The sequence below is a fragment of the Lynx rufus genome, unplaced genomic scaffold (genome assembly GCF_022079265.1).
Source record: "Lynx rufus isolate CCGP_SWC_20201006 ecotype Redwood Valley unplaced genomic scaffold, mLynRuf1.p SCAF_13, whole genome shotgun sequence".
Taxonomy (NCBI): domain Eukaryota; kingdom Metazoa; phylum Chordata; class Mammalia; order Carnivora; family Felidae; genus Lynx; species Lynx rufus.
In genome coordinates this window covers 32697336-32718888 of record NW_025814827.1, presented here as the reverse complement: position 1 = coordinate 32718888, position 21553 = coordinate 32697336, and the positions used below count along the sequence as shown (strand labels likewise).

General features: G+C 45.7%; 1 protein-coding gene across 1 annotated transcript in view; it reads right to left on the bottom strand.

Annotated features, from left to right (window-relative positions):
- EHD4 (EH domain containing 4) overlaps positions 1-21553 on the bottom strand; it is an 87625-nt gene that overhangs the window by 11173 nt on the left and 54899 nt on the right. Inside the window, exons 4-5 of the mRNA XM_047075262.1 lie at positions 11983-12395; positions 1728-1892 (exon numbers count right to left, since the gene is read on the bottom strand). Of these exons, the coding sequence (XP_046931218.1) occupies positions 1728-1892; positions 11983-12395 (578 nt within the window). The remainder of the gene's footprint in view (positions 1-1727; positions 1893-11982; positions 12396-21553) is intronic.

Here is a 21553-nt window from a genome sequence, read left to right as displayed (position 1 = left end):
AAAAAAAGATATTCTGGATTTATTCTGAAGTGAGCTAAGTCACATCTGACGAGAGCATATATTCCACATGCACTTAGCACCCTGAACCCTGCCATCACAAAAGGATGACCCACTCCTATGTTAATGTGTCCTTTACAGAAAGTTTACATTAAAAAACTCCTCAAGGTCAAAGCTTCCCCTCCTGATGCCTGTTGATCTTTGCCTCCACTCCGTGATCTCTCCTTCTCCTACGCCCTCCTGAGGCAGCCAGGCAGCTCACAGGCCCACCTTCCAGCTGTATATCTCCAACAACTCTTCTTTCAGCCCCGTCTTCCTCTGTGGCTCAAGGCAAAAGATGAGAACTAGAGATCTCCAGGGTATAGCCAGCATTGCAGGGATGCTCTGTTTGGCCTATGTAGTACTTTTTGAAAGTTTGAGCTAAAGTTTGAAAACCAGGGGACTTTACGCACAAATCTAGATTTGCAACTTCTCGTGAACCATCAGGGCCTATGTTCCCACAAGGCGGTGGCCATTGGGGCACGTCAGGCCTTCTCCACCCACTGAAGCAGGGCACAGACGTCCCAACCGGCCCCCGTGGTGGGTCCCCATAAGTCCTCATTGTACTTGCAGACTCGTTTTCCTCCTGCGAGGGTCATATTTCTCAGAATCCACATCTCCATCAAATGTGGGAAAATGAGGGGGTCAAAGAGGGCGACGTGGGTTTTCTTTCCCTGGTCTGCTTTCCAGAGAGGACTGTGGCCTCTAGTGCAGACAGGTCCTTGCAGTGGAAAAAAGCTGGTCAGTCTGGCTCTGTGAGGAGCCAGGTGGGTGGCCTCACTTGGGAAGATATGGTCAGCATCGATGTGTATATCTAATACCACAGCAGGGCGGTAGACGCACTGGTCAGGCCAGGCTGAATGCAGCACCCATTCAGGCTCATCTGGGGCTGCCCAGGCACAACTCAGGGAGACCCTAAAATCAGGCCCAAAGTTGCCCAACGCTGATTCGTAAGCACAGTCTTTTTTTTTTTTTTAATTTTTTTTTTTTTCAACGTTTATTTATTTTTGGGACAGAGAGATACAGAGCATGAACGGGGGAGGGGCAGAGAGAGAGGGAGACACAGCATCGGAAACAGGCTCCAGGCTCTGAGCCATCAGCCCAGAGCCCGACGTGGGGCTCGAACTCACGGACCGTGAGATCGTGACCTGGCTGAAGTCGGACGCTTAACCGACTGCGCCACCCAGGCGCCCCCGTAAGCACAGTCTTTAGTGAGCACAACTTACTGTGCCCAGGGAAGGCCAGCCATGCCCCAGGAGCCCTCGGAACTCTGATGAGGGCTCTGAGCCTGCAGAAGCACTGTTGCCTGAGCATGTATTAATTACCACAGTGCCTCACAGCGCAGGCTTGCGGAGGCTGCCTGGGGTGACCTCTGAGGTTAATGGCAGCTCTCGTTACCTTAAGGTTCTGGGATTCCCCAAAACAGGTGTCACTTAATGCCAACACATGGCCTGAGAGGGATGCTCATCTGATTCTTTCACGTGACCTAAATTTACTTCTTGAAATGTGTCCCTTTTTGGTTAGTTTTGGGGGCCAGGCAATCTCTGCTTTACTCTCAGAAGCCTGTTCTCATGGATCACCATTAGGAAGATGCATTCATGGCGTTCTCTATCCTAAACCAGGAAACCCGAACGTGGACCCAGCAACCAGCCAGACAAGGTCACATTGATGTTGCAATAGGCTCCCAGTACCTGCATTGCCTTGACCTCTGGGAAGTCCCCGGCAGAAATCTGGTATTCTCGCTGCAGCTGAAGGTAGATTTCTGGCAATCTGCTGATAAGCTCTCTCTTCTTGTTTTCCTTTCCAAATACACTTGGCATTTCCTTCTTCAGGTGGCTGATGATGTAGGCATGTACCTGAAGGGGTATATGTCAGTAAGGATGTGTTACTTAGAACTGTACCAGAAAGACAAACAAGATGGCATCATAATACATAACAGGCTCCCATATTCAGGGCCACAGCCCTCAGGACAGGAGGGTAAGGATCTGGGTGCGGGGGGGTGGGGGTGGTGGACGTGGTGAGACACAAAGGACACATTACAAGTCTGTTTCTGGGCATGTAGAATGTGAGGTACATGAGGGACCCCCAGATGGCCCTGTCTAAGGGTGCCTGGAAAGAGGGCACCAAGCTCCAGATAGAGCTGGTCTGGGTGCTGGATTTGAGAGCTGGAGCAGAGGTGGTGACCAGAGCCACAGGAATGGTTGTGACCACTGAGGGAAAGTGAGCCAAGAAAAACCCCCCAAGAAGGACCGGGATGGGGAGGAGCCAGAAAAAGACCTCAGGAAGTGGAATGTGACAGATAAGGGCTGTGGGAGGGGAGAGTCAGGAAGAGATGACACCTAAATTGGGTCCTGAAGACAGGTAGGAGGGCTGTGGCTGTCCAGGAGAGGGAGAGCATGGATGGTGGTGTGGCAGTAACACAATAGGGGCCGTATTTGGGGCAGTGCCGTGTATGTGGCTGCTACACATCTCAGAGGCGGGGAAGTAGACCACTGCACATGCCAGGAGCTGTGTAGGATTAGAATGAGCATTGGCTAACCTCACGTGGTGCTGATGGCTGATGACGTTTCTGGGAGACCAGAGAGGCTAGAATAATGCCATGAGTGCCCTGCTTCCTAAGTGGGCTGGTGGTGCTTGCCTGGGGATAGGATGGGGCGACAGGCTTGGGGAAGGTCTCTGGCACAGTTCAGTTGTGCCTGAGGGGCTATTCCATGTCTACGTCTGTGCAGAGAGTGAGCGGGGTGGGTGGCGCCTGGGCTGAAAGACTGGTGATTAACCACAAGACCTAAAAGAAAGTTTCAGCAGGGCTGGTGCCCAGGAGCACCAGGAAACGAAACTGAAGACTGATGTAAATGTCTGATCTGACGTAAATAGTTAATCTGCATGGAAATCTGTACCCAGTGGACAGTGAGATGAGAGAATTCCTGTAACCTCCCCATGGAGGGTGTGAACTCCGGGATCTCTACAGGTGGCACTGAAGGAGCCTAGCTGGCTCAGCCGGAGGAGCATGCAACTCTTGATCTTGGGGTTGTGAGTTTGAGTCCCATGTTGGGTATAGAGAATACTTAAAAATAAAATCTTAAAAAAAAAAAAAAGATGGCACTGAACTCTTTTCTGCACAGGACTAGCTGCATAGGACCACCTTCCTCTAGGAGAGGAACCCCTGGGGAAATGAGGCGGAGGCTCCATAAACCCTGATCACCTGACACTAGCAGGCCCAGGACTGCACCCGAGGGGTGGTGAACCCAGCTTGGATGGCTCTGCTTGGCTGTGTCACCCCCTTCCTGAACATTTCCACTCTTTTAAAAATTTTTTTTTCTTTTTTTTTTAAGTTTATTTATTTATTTTGAGAGAAGGAGAGATTGCATGAGCGGGGGAGGGATGGAGAGAGGGAATCCCAAGCAGACTTCGTGCTATCAGCATACAGCCCGATGCAGGGCTCCAACTCACAAACCGTGAGATCATGACCCGAGCCAAAATCAAGAGTCAGACGCTTAACTGACTGAGCCACCCCGGTGTCCCTTTTTAAAAAAAGTTTTTTAGATGCTTATTTAATTTTGAGAGAGAGAGAGAGAGCAAGCAGGGGAGGGGCAGAGAGAGGGACACACAGAATCCGAAGCAGACTCCAGGCTCTGAGCTGTCAGCACAGAGCCCAATGAGGGTCTTGAACTCACGAACTGTGAGATCATGCCCCAAGTGGAAGTTGGGTGCTTAACCGACTGAGCCACCCAGGTCCCCCGAACATTTCCACTCTTCTGCTGATTTCCAACTTTAGGACGTGAAGAAATGTTCATTACAAAACCTCTGTTTGTGTATCAGAATTCTACAGAGTAATTTAGAAGTCAAGAAAATAACTAAAAATAGGAACGGATGAAAAGCAGAACAGTGATTACCAAAAGAAAATGACTATGCAGCTAGGGAAAATCCTATTAAAGAAAACAGACTTCTGTAATCTTGTGGAAGAATGGAAATTGAATAAAGGGGATAAGCAGAGACATCCTCTAGCTCAGCTGAGAGCCTCTGTGTATGGACACACACTGGGCACAGCCAAAAACGTTCTGCTACTTAAAATAAGTATGTAATGTAAACGCTGACATGCTCAGACCAGACAATGCTAACTTTCCCATCTATATAAAGGTCATTTAACAGAAACCAACAGTGTCCTGCCTGGCTACTGATCACAAGTACAGATGAGAAGAGATGTGTCTGAACCTTTCTGTTACTAGTAAACTTATTTACTTATTTTTTCACATTAAAACAGCTTAAAATTTTTACATGATTCTTTGGGATAGAGAAACCCCAAATTTGGGAATCCTTTATTTAGAGTGTTGGACTTTAGCTGCATTCCTGAGGGTATGATGAATAAGTGGTAAGACTAGTAATTTCCCTGCCTTGGACAATGAATGTCTGGCTCAGTTTGGTGGGGTTGGGGTAAGGCTGTGGCTAACATTGAAGGACTTGGAGGGTCTGCCACACTCCAGTGGAGAACCAGCTGCTCACCAGCCATCCTTGTGTCATTTCCTTGGCCTCGGTCCTACTGGAACCTCTGGACTGGGCCTATGGATACCTCTCTCTTCCACGCGCAGGCCTGCCCCACTCTGGAACCAGCCCCAACTGAAGCAGGAGGTCCCAAGCGGCATAGTCTACTATCTACCAGGGCTTTTTACTGAACCCCACCCCAGATCCCAGCCCGGGGGCTGTGCCAGACCCCTGCAGGGCTCCCCAAGCTTCCCTCACTACCTCCTAAGGTGAGCCTTTTGAGTTGCCAGGCCTCTGCTCAGGGAAGGCTGACTCCCCACGCAGCCCCCAGCTCCAGTAGGATTGGCACCAGTTTCTAATACTGCTTCACTTGGCCTGACTCTGGGTGATGTGCACCTGCCACAGTTCTCCACCCACAGCCTGGCACCTGCTCTCTCACCTCAGCCCTCATGGTGTTCATTGGCTGATGACCAAGGCTCCCGGATGATGGGCTGCCATTGGACACCAGGCCTCCGGTGCCCTGACAGGAACTGGCCGGTTCTTGCACCAGGCCCTCATTCTTTCCTCCTTCCACTTTGTCTGGCACTGAGTCAGGACCATCAGGTAACTTGTTCATGCTTGCAGTCTGCTCTCAGCCTCAACCTCCACTTCCAGAATGTTCTACTGGCCTATTTTGTGAGAGTCTCCTGTTGTGCTGCCTCTGCATGGCTAACCCCTCCTGCCCTTCCATGGACATCCTAAGACAATAACACAGGGTCAGATACTATTGTACGGGCCCTGCCTTTAAGAAGCTTATCAAGTCATAAGGTAAATTATAATCCTTAGAGTCATGGAACATTAAATCTGGAAGGGACCCCCTGCACCTAACTGAACTCCTGGTTCCAGGAAATTCATATGACTTACTCAAGGTCACAGAGCCAGTTAGGAGGTGCAAAGCCGGCACTGGCATTCAACTGTCTCATTCCTGTCCTTACAGACTTAATTGCTTTCTGTGGGTATGAATTAAAAAATGTTACTAAAGGTGTTGGAAATCTGGAATTGAAAATGAACTGTGTCCTATGGGACAACAGTGTGGGAAACTGCGACTTGAGGCTTTTGTTTTGGCTTAAGCCAAAAACTTTGGCTTTTGATTGTCCCTAACTCCCAGGGACACCATGGGAAGGGCATCTGGTCTCCCTCCCCACACACACACAAATGCATATATTATGGCACACAACACTATGAACACCACATAGGATGTGGGTGAAGACGGCACTCTTCTGGCAGGACGGCACCTTGTAATTTTCTAAAGACTTTTGGTAAACAGAGGGGACAGCCTGGAGGCTCATTCCTGCCCTTCTGTGTCAAAGAAGTCTTTCCAGATAAACACAGGACTGAGGGCCAGACCAGGCGACGGTCCTGGGGAAGGAGGTGGAAACAGTCTGAGATCTTTTCCTCTTTATAATGACAGAAAACTAACTGAGAAGAAGGGGGACAGGAAAGACAAGAGGGAAGAGAAAGAGGAGGAGAGGCATGATGAGACCCGGGGCTGGAAGGCCAGGTTCACGCCCTGCCACCCCTGCCTCTTGTTGAGCAATGCCAGGTGACTCTAGCCCTCCACCTCAGCTTACTCATGCACAGACTGGAAGTTTTAACTCCTACCTCACAGGGTTGTTGGTATGAGAATCAAAAGAGATCATGGATTTGGATACACCAGAAAGAGGAGTAAAAATGTTGCTTGTTATTGCCTAATGGCCAAAGACCAACAGCTAGAGGGTTCGTAATGCCAGAGAAGGCTTGTGGTTGTTTAGTTCTTACGGAATAATGAATAAACTCTTACTGAGTTATTAATAGTTACTGAAATATTAATAAGTTCTATGTATTTGAATAGTAATAGGATGAATCTGGGTCCCAAGAGCTTCATTCACAAGTCAGTGACGTTGAACCCTGGTTGGCTTTTGAACATTCTTATGTATAAAACTGGGAAAGCCCCACTTCATCCAATGGTGATGACTGAGGATAGATTAAGTGGATCACAATGTCAGTTTCTTTATGGGCTATAACTCAATGAGCAAAAAGAGATGTCCTTCCCTTTATTATTAAAAAAAATTTTTTTTAACATTTATTCATTTTTGAGGGACAGAGAGAGAAAGTGCATGAATGGGGGAGGAGCAGAGAGAGAGAGGGAGACACAGAACCTGAAGCAGGCTCTGAGCTGTCAATACAGAGCTCCAAGCAGGGCTCAAACTCACAGACCGCGAGATCATGACCTGAGCTGAAGTCAGACGCTTAACCGAATGAGCCACCCAGGTGCCCCGAGATGTCCTTCCCTTTAAATATACATGGATTTATATCTAGTTCACATATATACTCTGCTACAATTGCATTAACTGTGTCCAGTGACAAGTGTTCATATATATCCAAGGTGGAGAAGCATGTACTCAGAGTGATATTGGATATATCCATCCTGGGTGTGGAGGGCAACCCCAGGCAGCGAGTGCTGGAAGCTTCCAGTGCTTATGGTCAGTAGGAGTGGAAATCCTCATGGAATTTGGGGAGCAGTTTGGAGGGGAGGATTCAGGCTGGGAGAACATGGTTCCACACTATGTGTAGGTCATACTATGTGACCTCATCTGTTAGCTAACACAACCTGTTGGAGACCTGCATCTTTGTAGGCCCAGCTTAAAACTTGCATAGAGCATTTAACATCAGGGGATCAGCGTATTTTAAAATTGGGTTTATGGGGATATAGGAAAAAATCAGTTAATGCAGTAGAGACCCAAAATGTGGACCCATGGGGTAGTAAGACTGTGAGACTGTAAGAGGCAGAAAAAGGCAGCTCTTGGTTCCCATGGAGCAGGGGGTTTGTTAGTCTGTTGCAATCAAAGCTGGCACCCATAGCACCTGATTCTGAACAGCTTAAAGGGGACTCAAGGGGGCCCACCCACTCACTCATTTGAGGTCAACCTTCAAAGAGACAGGCTTCCCTACATGGACACAAATACTGACACACATACCCACAGCTGACAGAGCTATTTTTAAAAGTCCCTTGGTAGGCTAAGCATTAGTGGGTCGCCATCGGCCACTGTAGAAGGATTTTCACACCTTAGCCTGGGTCCATTTGGCGAATTTCAAAACATCTAACTTCTCTACAGAAGGAATTGGCAGTGTAGACAGATTGGAAAGCTGGGCCCTGGGTTTTACACGTGACTGGAGAACACGCTTTGAAGACAAAACTAAGTGCCACAGAGCTAGGGTGAACCCTGAAAATCACTAACCTCTCCTCTTCTTTCTCACTTTTAGCTGTTCCTTCCTTAAATGTTTTTTTTTTTTGTTGTTGGGTGAAGATCTGTAAAGGGGCGGGAACTTTTCCTACTCTTGGGCAATGTTTATAAAGGGTGGAGTCCTCACTTTTTATTTTTGTTCGTTTATTCCATAAGCATTATTATTTGGGATTTGTTTGCAAGAGTCTAATTTCCCTACTTTGGCTATTTTAATTATAGCTGAATAAAACTGAATTATATTTTTTAAATACTTTTTTGGGCTTTCCCAAAATAGCCCAAAGAATCATGAAATGAGCTTTGATTAGCATTTTAGATTGTAAACAGTCTTCAGAAAAGGATGCATATTGATATCATGAAGATGTGATCTTTGAGGTTAACCAAAAAACCCACTCTAAGGTTTTCTCATTCCTTAAAATAGAGAGTTGTGAAAAAAATATATATATATTAAGAAGAAGCAGGGAAACCATTACATTTCAAAAGATCTTTGGTAAGAGTGCCATTTTTCAATTATTAAAGTGTCCTTTTTAGGACACCTTGAGTTTGATCACTGTGGAACCCAGCAGGACATTAGTGATAACACTTCTTTACTTCTGGATGGGATGTGACTTCTGTTGAATTAAGGTGTTCTATAAATAGATACAGAGCACACCCCAACCCAGATCTGACATCTCTTAGGTGACATCTGAAAACTTATCCTTCGCATGTTTTCAAATTGTCAGCTTGATGAACCTCTAAACTTTGCAGGGTTCCTGTGGATAAACAATTTTATAGAATACACAGAATGGCAGACTAATGCAGAAAGTAAGGACACGATGAGAAATTATAGATGTTGTCCACTCTGCATTTCAGGTAAATGGTTTCCAGACCAAGGAGTCAAACTACGGCTTGAATTTATATTTTACAACTTATGGGCTGTAAGGCCTTGGGCAAGTTACTTCACCTTTCTGAGCTACAGTTCCCTTGCATGAGAAACAAAGATAATGCCCAGCTTTGTGCAGTTATTGGAGGGATCAGATGAAATAACACATGCAATACAAATTGTAGAGCTTCTGGAATACTGCAGACCCTCAGTAAGGTTGGCTTACAAAACCGGATCAAGAGAAATAAAGATCAATATACCAAAATCAAAGAGCGTTTTCCTGAAATACAAACACTGAGAAGAGAAAAACTCAGGCGACTGACTCCTTGTCCATTTAGGCAACAAGTTTACAAATGGCCATAAAATCGCAGATGGTGTAAAGCAGATGATGTTGGTTAGTGGCTAAGGCCACTGTGTTGAGTTCTGCTTCTTATCTGCCTGAGACTGTTTCCTGTCCCCCTTCGCAGGATGGTACCGCCCAGCACACTGGCACTGAGAGGCTCAGCCTGGAAACATCCATACTTCACACATTTTCCTTTATGAAAAGGAACAAGCCAGATACTATTCTTAGGAAGAAAAAAAAGACAAGCTTTTTTCCTAGAAGTAAGCTCAGCAAGTTGACTGCCCCTGCCCCCCACCCCCTGCATCTACACAAGGCTCTCATTATTCCCAGTGTCAGTACAGAGCAGCATTCTGTGGCCACGCTGATCCATTCAGAGGGCCTGATGCTCAAGGAGGGCAGAGAAGTCCCAAGGCACTTGGCATGCCCAGTGAGCTCTTTGCTCTTTATTTATTTATGTGACCGAATACAGCTGCGTCTTGAGTCACTAGGCCTTCAGCAGTGACTGGTAAAATAGAAATGTCCATGGGCATTTATAAATAGTTAAAAAAAGATCTTCAAATCTCCAAAGCTATCACATGATATCTCTGCTTTGGTTATAAAATAATGTTGGGTATTGTGTATCCTGAAGGGTAAGTTCAGCTGTATCAGCTGAAAAAGAGAAATATCACATGCTAAGGGGTTACCAAATGGGGAAAAAACAGACTTCCTGCCACTAAGCATTAGGCCCAGGACTAGCACACAAGAGAAACCAGCAAAGCTGCAAATACGTGGATTTACAAACTGGTTAGCACCACTGCCTTGCAGAACTGGAACAAAGTGGCCGGAGCTCCAGAAAGGAAGTAGCCTGGAAGAAAGGATAAAGAATGGTGGCTCGCAGGTGCACAGTGACTGGGGATCAGCTGGGCGATCCAGGAGTCCGTGTGAGGATGCACCGGGAGTGATGGCAAGCAGAGAGAAAAAGAGCAGATGGAGGTCCTACATGTGGAGCTGCAGCAACCGGGGAGGCATCTCTTTGGCTATAGAGAGATGCTGCTGGGTGAGCATCCTGGCATGAAGATAGAGGCTGCTGGGCAATGATGAGGAGGCGTTAGAAGGCCGATCGCCTGCCTGCCTGTCACCCTCAGCGAAGGCCTCTTGCCTTTCCTGGCCAAACCCCCTCCTCAGAGCACGGTGTCCACACCTCAATCAGCACACAGCTCACCACTCTGTAATGGGGGGTTTGGGGCCTCCTCTTCTACCAGCCAGGCTCCCCAGTCCCAGCCCAGGGGTGCTGAGCAATACTGACTGAATGAGGCAAGGGGCAGTGGATTCTAGAAGGCTGGCCTGCTGGACCCCAAGGCCAGACCAGAAGTCACTCTCTGTGCAGCAAGAGGATAAGGGAGGGGACATGGTTTCTTTGCCACCAGAAGACAAAGGGGAAGTAAGCTGGAAGTACCCTGACCAGAGTATGAGTGGATTTGGAGAGGCAGGCCTGTGGACTGGTTTCAGCGGACACGACAAAGGCACAGGGCGAGGCTGAGAGCAGGAGGGCTGTCTTTTGGTTCTAGTGTTGTTACTCATGGATTAGGTGACTCTGGAGAAATCGTTTATTCTACCTCATCCTTCTAAACTGCAGGAGTGGATAGACCTCTGGCTTCGAAATGTGGCTGATTATCAGAATCACCTGGGGAGCTTTACACACACACACACACACACACACACACACACACACACGCATGCACACACTCACATATACACACACAGACATGCACAGACACACTTGAATCAGAAGCTCCTGGGCAGGGCCTGGGAATTTACATTGCTTAAAGCTCCAGAGTGCTTCTGATGATCATTGAGACTAGACAAACTCTGGGGGCACTTCCAGCAGTAGAGGAATAGGATTTTTTTTTTAAAGCCCCAACATGGGGCTAGAACTCATAGCCATGAGATCAAGACATGAGCTGAGATTAAGAGTCATACACTTAGGGGCGCCTGGGTGGCGCAGTCGGTTAAGCGTCCGACTTCAGCCAGGTCACGATCTCGCGGTCCGTGAGTTCGAGCCCCGCGTCAGGCTCTGGGCTGATGGCTTGGAGCCTGGAGCCTGTTTCCGATTCTGTGTCTCCCTCTCTCTCTGCCCCTCCCCCGTTCATGCTCTGTCTCTCTCTGTCCCAAAAATAAATAAACATTGAAAAAAAAAAAAAAGAGTCATACACTTAACCAACTGAGCCACTGAGGCGTCCCAAAGGAATATGATTTTATGAAATGTGCACACAACTTTTAAAGAACCATCTTTTTTTCCATACTTTTTCTTAGAGGAGTCATGTGCTGTTCTCTCTTCAGAGACGTGACAGAATCAATGACAGTACTCGAGGGTGGTTACCAGATGACCACTTACCCTGTTGGGTACCCACCCCTGGGGCTGCTGAAAGGTTCAGCTACGAGGTGGAAGAGCCCAGAGGCCTGGCGGGCATGCTTACAGGCTCCCAGCCAGAATGGGGATGGGGTGCCACCCCCAAAGCAGCACACTCCGTGGGTCAGGCTGAATCTAGCTTCCTGCCTGGCTCCAGGCAGTAACATCGGGTTCTGCGCCTTAGACCCAGGGTGACTAATGCTGGCATCTCAGCACCATACTGGTCCCACCAATGCCACCCCTCTGGTTCAGCTGGCTACATTCCCATTGGGCTAAGAAAATAGCAGCTTCCATGTGGTGAGTGCATCGATCCCTCCTGTGTGCTCTGCAAGCCCGGTCACCCTGAATCCTCACAAGCACCCTATGATGTGCTCTTACTGGCTCCATTTTACAGATGAGAAAACAGGTTTGGAAAGGTTGACTCATTTGCCTAAGACCACAGAGTAGGAGCCAGAACCTAAACAGACGTACTGATCTTGAGGCTCCCTTCTTAACCTCTTCTGTGCTCCATTCCTGAGGTCCCCTAGAATGGAACCTCTCCCACCCCCACCTTCCCTTAGAGAGGAGAGAATGGGAAGCATCCCCTGCCGCCCACCGTGTCTCCTTGGCTCACCTTAGCCAGCCTCGCTCGCTTGATGAGGTCGTTGAGTTTGCGCACGGCCGCCTTCTGCGGAAGGCTCTGGATGTCTCTGAAGAGGTCCTGGGCCTCGGCCTCGAAGAGCCGGCGGTTATCAGTGTTCTGTAGGGGCTGTGCCCAGAAAGAGCCGATGTAGACTCGAAGGACCTCGGGTGTGTTGATGACCTTGCCCAGGGACCACATGAGGGCCCCGTAGACGCGCATCAGCTGCTGCGTGTCCACTTGGTCGGCCTTGTTCAGTACCACACGGATCTTGTCATCTTGGCCGCGGAAAGCCTTGATGGCCTCCGAGAACTCGTCTGAGATGTCCAGTTTGTGAGCATCGAACAGCAGGATGATCCTGTCGACTCGCTCTGCAAACCACTGTAGGACCTGGCAGAAGTCATAGCCTAGGTGGAGAGAAGGGCACGTCAGTGTGGCCGACTGCTCAGAAGACACATTTACTAGCAGAGCTGGGGACTCACTGGTTCTCTGGCAGCTGCCAAGGACAGAACACTTCTTTCCAAGGAGGCAGTGGAGGCTCCATGGACTGAAAATCACTTCACATGAGTCCCCTGGGGCTGGATGCATTCAGGAGATAATGCTGAGGACCCTAGGAACCCTTCCCTGGGAAGAAACAGGAACTGAAAAGGTGCTCAAGGGCACTTTGATTGGGTATCGCTTACTTCCTTATCTGTCATTTCATTTAGTCCCCACGAGTCTCTCATTTCACCTGGTACAGTCCTGGGGATGAATGGCAAATTTGATCAATGGCTCTGTAAAACCACAGGCCCTGGGTCAAAAGTTCTCCCTTCTACCAAAGTCTCACTTTTCTGAAAGAAGCAGAAATGGTGAAGGAAGAAAACCCGGGGGCCACTTGAGGTCTCATGGGGGGTCTAGTAAGCACAACAAAAGAAGAATTATCTTCTCCTATCCTAAGTTTTTAAGAGTGTTAAGGAGGCCAAAGGTTGGCCTGCCCCAAACTTTGACCAGTATTTATCATTTGGACTATTTATATCTTAAGTAAGTTGTAAATATTAAAAAAAAAAAAAATCATGTCTCACAGCCATTGTGTGAAATGTCTTTTGCCAATTTCTTTTTAAAAATGGCTAGGCCCACAACAGACTCTGTTTAGTTCGGTTTGGCCATGTGCCAGTATACTCCAAATCGTGCAGCTACATAAACACTCCTCACAGGCCATGGTCAAGGCCTGTTTTGGGCATCTCCCTGGGGAGGCAGAGGCCCATGAAAAGCAAATAAGAGGAGACTAGTGCCACCAGGTTTATTTATTTATTTAAAAAAATTTTTTTTTAATTTAACATTTATTTATTTTTGAGAGACAGAGAGAGACAGAGCATGAGCAAGAGAGGGTCAGAGAGAGAGGGAGACACAAACTCCGAAGCAGTCTCCAGGCTCGGAGCTGTCAGCACAGAGCCTGACACGGGACTTGAACCCACGAACCGGGAGATCATGACCTGAGCCGAAGTCAGACGCTGAACTGACTGAGCCACCCAGGCATCCTGACCAGGTTTATTTTTAATCTCAGTCTGATTAGCTGTGGACTCAGTCTCAGTGCAGCCCAGTTAAAGCCCAGATGGCAACTTTTCTGACTCCTATTTGTTGCTATCACCCCTTTTAATAGATTTTGAGAACTCCCAAACACACATAAAAGTCTCGAAAACAATATGATGAATGCTGATATACCCAACCCATAACTTTAATAAATTTTGACACTTGGCCTTGTTTGCTTCAGATACTTTGAAGAATTTAAGTCTACTTTATTTATATTACAAAATACTCATACAGCAGTGAGGATGAATTGGATTTTCACTTGTCAACACAGGCCAATCTCCAAAAGACTGGTGAGTAAAAAATCAGGTTTCAAAAGAATGTGTACAGTAGGATAACATGCACTTAAAATGTTAAAAAAACAAAGCAATACTCAAGAGCCAATGGATACATACTATACAAACATACAAAAATATTAATACCAAATTTGGGACACTGACTGACTCTGAGGGATCTGAGGTAGATAAGAATGTGTCTAGGGAATGATCTATTTTCAAAAATAAAGGGGGCCGATTGACTAAAGTTTCCATAAATTTGAAGAACAGGTGTAAGGGGAGTAGTTGAAGAAAGAAAGGATTCAGACACAATTTTAATAAGGAAAACAAAACACGCAGAAATGCTGAAGCCCCCCGTAGACCCCTCCCCAAGCACATCCCCCAGGGGAAAGCACAGCCCTATATATGGTATTTATCATCATTACATGCTTGTATATTTCCCGTTTGCGCTTTCACTTCTCTATTCTGTCTTTCATGGTGGCACTCCCTGATTCCCTGGGGACAAGGAAGGCAAAGGTAATTGTCAGAATGTGGGTCAGAGTTTATTTTGATCACTATCAGTAGTCAGGTTAGAACAGAGGAAGATCAAAGACCTACTGAACGGGGTCACACTGTAGTATGTAAGGAGTCAGAGTCAAGATTTCACTCTGAGCTCTGTCCCTGCAGGGCCAGAACATAAGACCTCCCAAAGTGGTTCTGTCATTTGAGACAGACTTGGGTGCCAGATAGCCCCAAACCCCAGGTAGGAGACCCTCAGCAGGTGAGTGATGATGCTATGCCCTGGTAGTCAGGTAAGATGTTTTGGAAGTGACCACTAGAAGGAGCTGCATGTGGACACTGGAGTGGATGCAAGTTGAGTTTTGCTGAACACCCTTCCTATTGGGAGGGGTGGGGTCCCCCGTGCATCACAGAAGCTGAAGGTGTGGCAGACAGTCCCTTGCCCCACTCGTTGGCAGTCTGCGGTACAGGCAGGTGATTTAGAACCAGAGAGTCATCTCCTTCCACCAGAGGGGGGTGTTAAATCTTGACAGAAGGATGCAAAGCCACAGGGAAAATGAGAATTTATTCATGGCAGAGAAGCTGAGTTGACAGTCCAGTGGTGGTGGTTTCCTAAGCTAGTTTTCGAGACTAGCTCTCCAACGTACCCATTAACTCGGTGAACAACCTGATTTTCTGCAAATTTCCTTTTCTGCCTCAGGTGGCCAGAATTAGCTTCTTTGATTTGCTACCAAAAACCACGGCTGGTGCATAATTTTCTCCACATGTGAGTATTTCTGTTCAGAAATACTCTTACAATCAGTGCCAAGAGAGACTTGCCGCTCCCCTCACTGTCACCACTGGCACATGTGTGAATTCAGCCATGGAGACACGCATCTCTTCCTCCAAGGAAGGATTGAGTGGCTGGCCTTGACATTACCACGGATTTAAACTTCCACTTAAATTTGGGCTCCTATAGTTATTTTAAATGTCTTTTTAAAAGACATCACTCGGGTGCCTGGGTGGCGCAGTCGGTTAAGCGTCCGACTTCAGCCAGGTCACGATCTCGCGCTCCGTGAGTTCGAGCCCCGCGTCGGGCTCTGGGCTGATGGCTCAGAGCCTGGAGCCTGTTTCCGATTCTGTGTCTCCCTCTCTCTCTGTCCCTCCCCCGTTCATGCTCTGTCTCTCTCTGTCCCAAAAATAAATAAACGTTGAAAAAAAAAAAATTAAAAAAAAAAATAAAATAAAATAAAAGACATCACTCCATGAAATAAGTCAGTCAGAGAAGGACAGATATATGTTTTCACTCATATATATGTGGATCTTGAGAAACTGAACAGAAGACCATGGGGGAGGGGCGGGGGGGGAGTTACAGAGAGGGAGGGAGGCAAACCATAAGAGACTCTTAAATACAAACTGAGAACAAACTGAGGGCTGATGTGGGGAGTGGGGTAGAAGAGAAAGTGGGTGATGAGCAATGAGGAGGGCACTTGTTGGGATGAGCACTGGGTGTTGTATGTAAGCGATGAACCATGGGAATCTACCCCCAAAACCAAGAGCACACTTTACATACTGTATATTAGCCAATTTGGCAATAAATAATATTAAAAAAATATAAAGATAATCTTCATTTCGAAAAAAAGAAGAAGGCAAAAATCACACACACAAAATAAATAAGTCAAAGACATCATTCCAATACTTCATTGAAATAAAAAGTTAGTGGGAATAGAGCTGCCAGATGTAAGTTTACTGTAAGTGAAGCCATTACTCATCTTTGGAGGAATGGCTGCATGGCCACATTTTCTTGTTTTAAAGTAACAAGGAGAGAGGTGCCTGGGTGGCTCAGTCGGTTAAGTGTCCGACTTCAGCTCAGGTCATGATCTCATGGTTCGTGGGTTCAAGCCCTGTGTTGGGCTCTGTGCTGACAGCTCAGAGCCTGGAGCCTACTTCGGATTCTGTGTCTCCCTGTCCCTCTGCCCCTAGCTTGCTTGCACTCTCTCTCTCAAAAATAAATAAACATTAAAAAAATTAAAGTAATGAGGAAAACGTAAGGTACAGGTAGATAGAACTGTATTCTATTTGTCATTATGCAGGTGTGAAAGGATTATTTGTTACATATTAGGGAGTATAATCAAAGGTGAAGAAATCACTAAGTGTCTCAGACACTAAGTGTCACTAAGCAGAGAATTACCACAGCTGGGAGAGGTTGGTCAGCTCATTTTTCTTCCATACACACTTGTTGTTATTATTATTTTACCATTTTAACCATTTTTAAGTGTACAATTTATTGGCATTAAGCACATTCACATTGCTGTGCAATCCCGGTCTCCAGAAGTCTTCATCTTCCCCAAATGAAACTAAGTATCCATTAAACATTAACTTCCCTTTCCTCCCTCCCCCCAGCCCTGGCAGCCACCATTCTATCTTGCTTGTCTTTATGAATTTGACTACTCTAGGTACCTCATATACCTGGAATCGTACGACATTTGTCTTTTTGTGACTGGCTTATTTCATTTAGCACAATGTCCTCAAGGTCCATCCATGTTGTAGAATTTGTCAGAATTTCTCCCTTTTTAAGGCTTAATAGGTCTTGCTCAATTATTCTTTGTGATTTAAGATAGGCACCAAGTACCTATCTACCAAAAAGTTCCAGCTGATTTTATTTTACTTTTTAAAAGTTTTCTATTATTTATTTTTACACTTATTTATTTTTGAGAGACAGAGAGACAGAGTGTGAGTGGGGGAGGGGCAGAGAGAGAGAGGGAGACACAGAATCCGAAGCAGGCTCCAGGCTCTGAGCTGTCAGCACTGAGCCCGACGCGGGGTTCGAATCCACAAACAGTGAGATCATGATCTGAGCCGAAGTCAGATGCTTAACTGACTGAGCCACCCAAGAGCCCCATTCCAGTTGATTTTAAAGAAATGACTTCAAATTAATGATGTCATTTAATCTGCCTGCTGAAGGAAAAGTGACTCAGAAGGATCTATAGATCATTGATTCTCAAGATGTGCTCTTGTATTAGATTCATATAAGGCGCTTGCCAAAGTTTAGACTTGTAGACCCCTCCCTAAAAGCACAGAATCGGAATCCCTGAGGCTGGACTTGGTGATGTACGTTGTGCAAACCCTCCAGATGATTGCCATGTTTGGCGGTTTCAGGACTGAGTACCAAGGCATGGGATGGTACAGCTATGTCTACATTATTGTTGGTCAGCAAAACACATTCAAAGTAGTTTCTTTTTATTCTAAAAAGGTACCAATAGATGGTTAGATGGTGCATCACAGAATTGAGGAAACATGGAATTTAAATCTGCTTATTTGAAGATGGATTTTTAAATTAAAAAAAATTTTTTTTAATGTTTTTATTTATTTTTGAGAGACAAAGTGTGAGCGGGGGAGGAGCAGAGAGAAAGACACAGAATCTGAAGAGGCTCCAGGCTCTGAGCCGTCAGCACAGAGCCCGACGTGGGGCTCAAACTCACAAGCTGTGAGATCACGACCTGAGCTGAAGTCAGACGCTCAACCGACTGAGCCACCCAGGCGCCCCTAAGATGGATTTTTAGATTTAGGAAAGTTATCCTGTCTTTGCTCACACTGGACCTTAGTCCCGGTGAACCCTTCCCCTCTGGCTTAGGATCTAGAAATCTAGCCTAAATCCTTATCATCCTTCAAATACACCTGGCCAAACCTTGATTCAGTTCCATGCTCTTAATATGCTCAGTATAATGTTGGGACTTTTGTAAACTCTCAGTAAATATAAGCTTTTATTATTGTTTCTGTGCCCTCCCCCCAACCCCAACCCCTGCTTTAGGTGAACTCAATTGCTTCCTCATCTGAGCTCCCTGAACCTCTTGCTTACACTTTATAATCAGATGGATGTATGGGTCTCTCTCATAGCATCATAAATTCTTTAGCCGCAGGGGCCATGTCTTCCTCATGGTCGCACAAGACATGGTTAAGAGTATGGGCTTTGTACTGGCCTTACTCTTTTTCAAAACTTAAAAAAATTGAGATATAATTGACATATAACATCATCTTATATTAGTTTCAGGTGTCCTAAGAAATCTCCTGACAAAGTGCTTCCAATTAAAAACAGTAACAACAACAATAAATCCTGAGTCAAAAGCAGTTCATAGGAAACAAAGGGAAGGCAGTGGTCAGATTTTTTCTTTTACTGTCGTTCACTTAGGATAAAAGATTTTTGAGGCTCTCCTTCCTAACCTGTTCTTATCTTCCAGTGGGGGAAAGATCTAGGCACCAGCAAAGAATACGGAAAGAACCAAACAAACAACTGCAGTGAAATTTCCTGATGATAGTATATATATGGATTTCCTCATTCTGTAATTTCTAAGAGAATATTATGTGCTTATATGCATGATTTTCTATTACCAAATCATTACTCAGAAACTTAAAAAAATAACCTAGTGGTTTTGTTGACTGAACTTGTGAGAGTACAAGTTATTTAAGACAGACAAGTCAATACATCATTAATGATAGGAAACTCTATGATCAATTTGTAAAGAGGGCCATGCATATTTCTGCTTTAACCGTAAGTATAAGAGTGATCACAGTTGGAAAGTTGTAGATAATAATAATAATAATGGGTAGTGCTAATAATATGCTTACTAAGGTACTGTTCTCATCAGTATACATATATTCATTTACTTAATCTTCACATAAGTCTAGGGTAGGCACTATGACTATATTCATCAAGATTACTGTTTTTGCAAATACATATTTCTATACTATGTAAAGTTAATGCAAATTAAACACAATTAGAAACAAGGTGGTAACTAGGTGATGGATGTGTTAATTAGCTTAGTTGTAGTAATCGTTTCCTATATATGTACATTAAACCATCATATTGTACATCTTAAATAAATACAGTTTTTGTTTGTCAATTATGCCTCAACGAAGCTGGAAAAAAAGAAAAAAGTACAGGCTTTGGACTCAGCTGCCTGGGGTCTAATCCTGGCTCCATCACTTACTAGTTTTGTGAGCTTGGGCAAGTTACTTAACCTCTCTGTGCTTCATTTCCTCATCTGTAAAAATGGGGCTAATAATGGCATCCACATACCTCATGGGGCTTTGGAGTTAACATACGAGAGACATTTAGAATCACTGACATCTAGAAAGCTCTCCAAAAGCTTTCAAGTTATCTACTGGTTATTTTTTTTTTTTAACATTTATTTACTTTTGAGACAGAGAGAGACAGAGCATGAATGGGGGAGGGTCAGAGAGAGAGAGGGAGACACAGAATCCGAAACAGGCTCCAGGTTCTGAGCTGTCAGCACAGAGCCCGATGCGGGGCTCGAACTCACGAACCGTGAGATCATGACCTGAGCCGAAGTCGGACGCTTAACTGACTGAGCCACCCAGGCACCCCTCTACTGGTTATTTAAAAGACCTTTGTAACAGGTGCATGGTGGGAGCATAATAAATGTTGAAGGATGCCTGGTTGGGACAAAGCATAGTCTTCAGCCATGGAGAAAACGCAATTAATTAGGGGAAAGGTGACAGGGCAATGATGCTTGAGCCAAGTGAAAGAATCAGTGTTCAGAAGACAGCTAATGAAAGACACAACTGAGCACAGAACTGCCCACATTTTGTAGAGCTGCTGGACCCTCAAAGATCCAGAGGCCTTTCTTTTCTTGTTTGTGAAACAGATGGAGTTCTACCAGTTGGTCTTAAAGGCCCTGAGTTGCTCCTAAAATAAAGCTATGATTCTAATCACAGACACTCCCTGGCTTACAAAAGTCCTGTGCGTAGCCAGACTGGCCGGGATAACCAGAGCATACACTGGACCCAGTGGGGGGGAGAGTAATGAATTTTCGCGAAGATTCTGTTACAGAGGGTGGTCAGGTCGCTATCATCACTAGAGTTCAGCCACACTATGCTAAGGGGGTCTGGGAAAGAGCTACCACTTAAAACAAAGTTGAAAACCAGTGGCCTTGAGACTGAACAAAGCCCTCGGCTCTATTTTGTTTGGCCTACATAGTGTCTTTACTTTTGGAGTTGACTGTTTTTGGTCCAGACACACACTGTTATTTTTTACAGATAGCCCATTCCACCTGGCACCCACTTCTGAGTGGAAATACCACAGCTCTGACTCAGACCAACCTTTGCCTCTGAAAAATCACCCCCAGCTGCTGGGCTCCTGAGAGGGTCTTATAGCTCTCCAGAGAACTGTACCATTTGAGGTCACAGGTGTTTCCCCCACTGGGCTGTGATCACCCAAGGGTTGGGGCCCTTTTACTCTGCTCTCTACAGTACCAAGACAGTGCTCACCAAGACCAGCTCTCAGCAAATGCTTCCTGAAGGACTGTTTTCTGTGGAAAACTGTTGCAAATTCCCCAAACTGGCTTTAAACAACCTTTTGGGACACCTCTCTCTCTGGAACTTAGAAGTGCAATAAACATTTTGAAATTTAACAATACATTTTAAATGAAAAGTCAAAAGTGGATGAACTAATAATGATCAAGTGTCCAGGATGTGCTTGGAATGGTTGCTGAGGGACATATGTCTGTAGAACAAAGGCTGCTAGCTTTATCCATAATAGCCCCAAACTGGAAACAATCCAAATGTCCCTCAGCAGGTGAACGGATAAACTGTACAGTGGAATACCGCCCAGCAATAAAAGGAATGAGCTACTGACACACAGCCGCTCGGGTGAATCTCAGAAACACCATGCTGAGTGAGAGAAGCCAGATGCTAAAGAATACACACTGATAGGAAATTCTAGAGCAGGCAGAGCCAAGCTGCAGTGACTGGGAGCACATCAGTGGTTGCCTCTGGCTGAGGGCGGCTGGGACTGACTGCAAAGTGGCACAGACAAAGAAGAACTTCTCAGGGGGTTGGAAAGTTTCTATTCCTTGATGATGGCAGTGGTTACACAGGTGTGCATTGGTCAAAACTCACCAAACTGTACAATCAAAATGAGTGCATTATTATGTTATACTTCAATCAAACTGACATAAATAAATGCATAAGAAAGGAAGGGAAGGAAGAGAGAACAAATTCAAGGCTGCTAAACTTATTTAAAGATACACATCTCCAAAAACTGCTGAATGGACAAGGAAGTTGAAATCTGTTCATCTAAGGGACTGCACAGTGCATCTTGCTGGGCATAAGTTGAATTTAACTAAAGCAGGAGCCCTACGCTTTGGTTGAAATCAGTCTTTACCAAAGAGGTTATTGTAAAATTTGGCTCATCCACTGGAACTTTGAGAATTGTGTAATTTCACAAG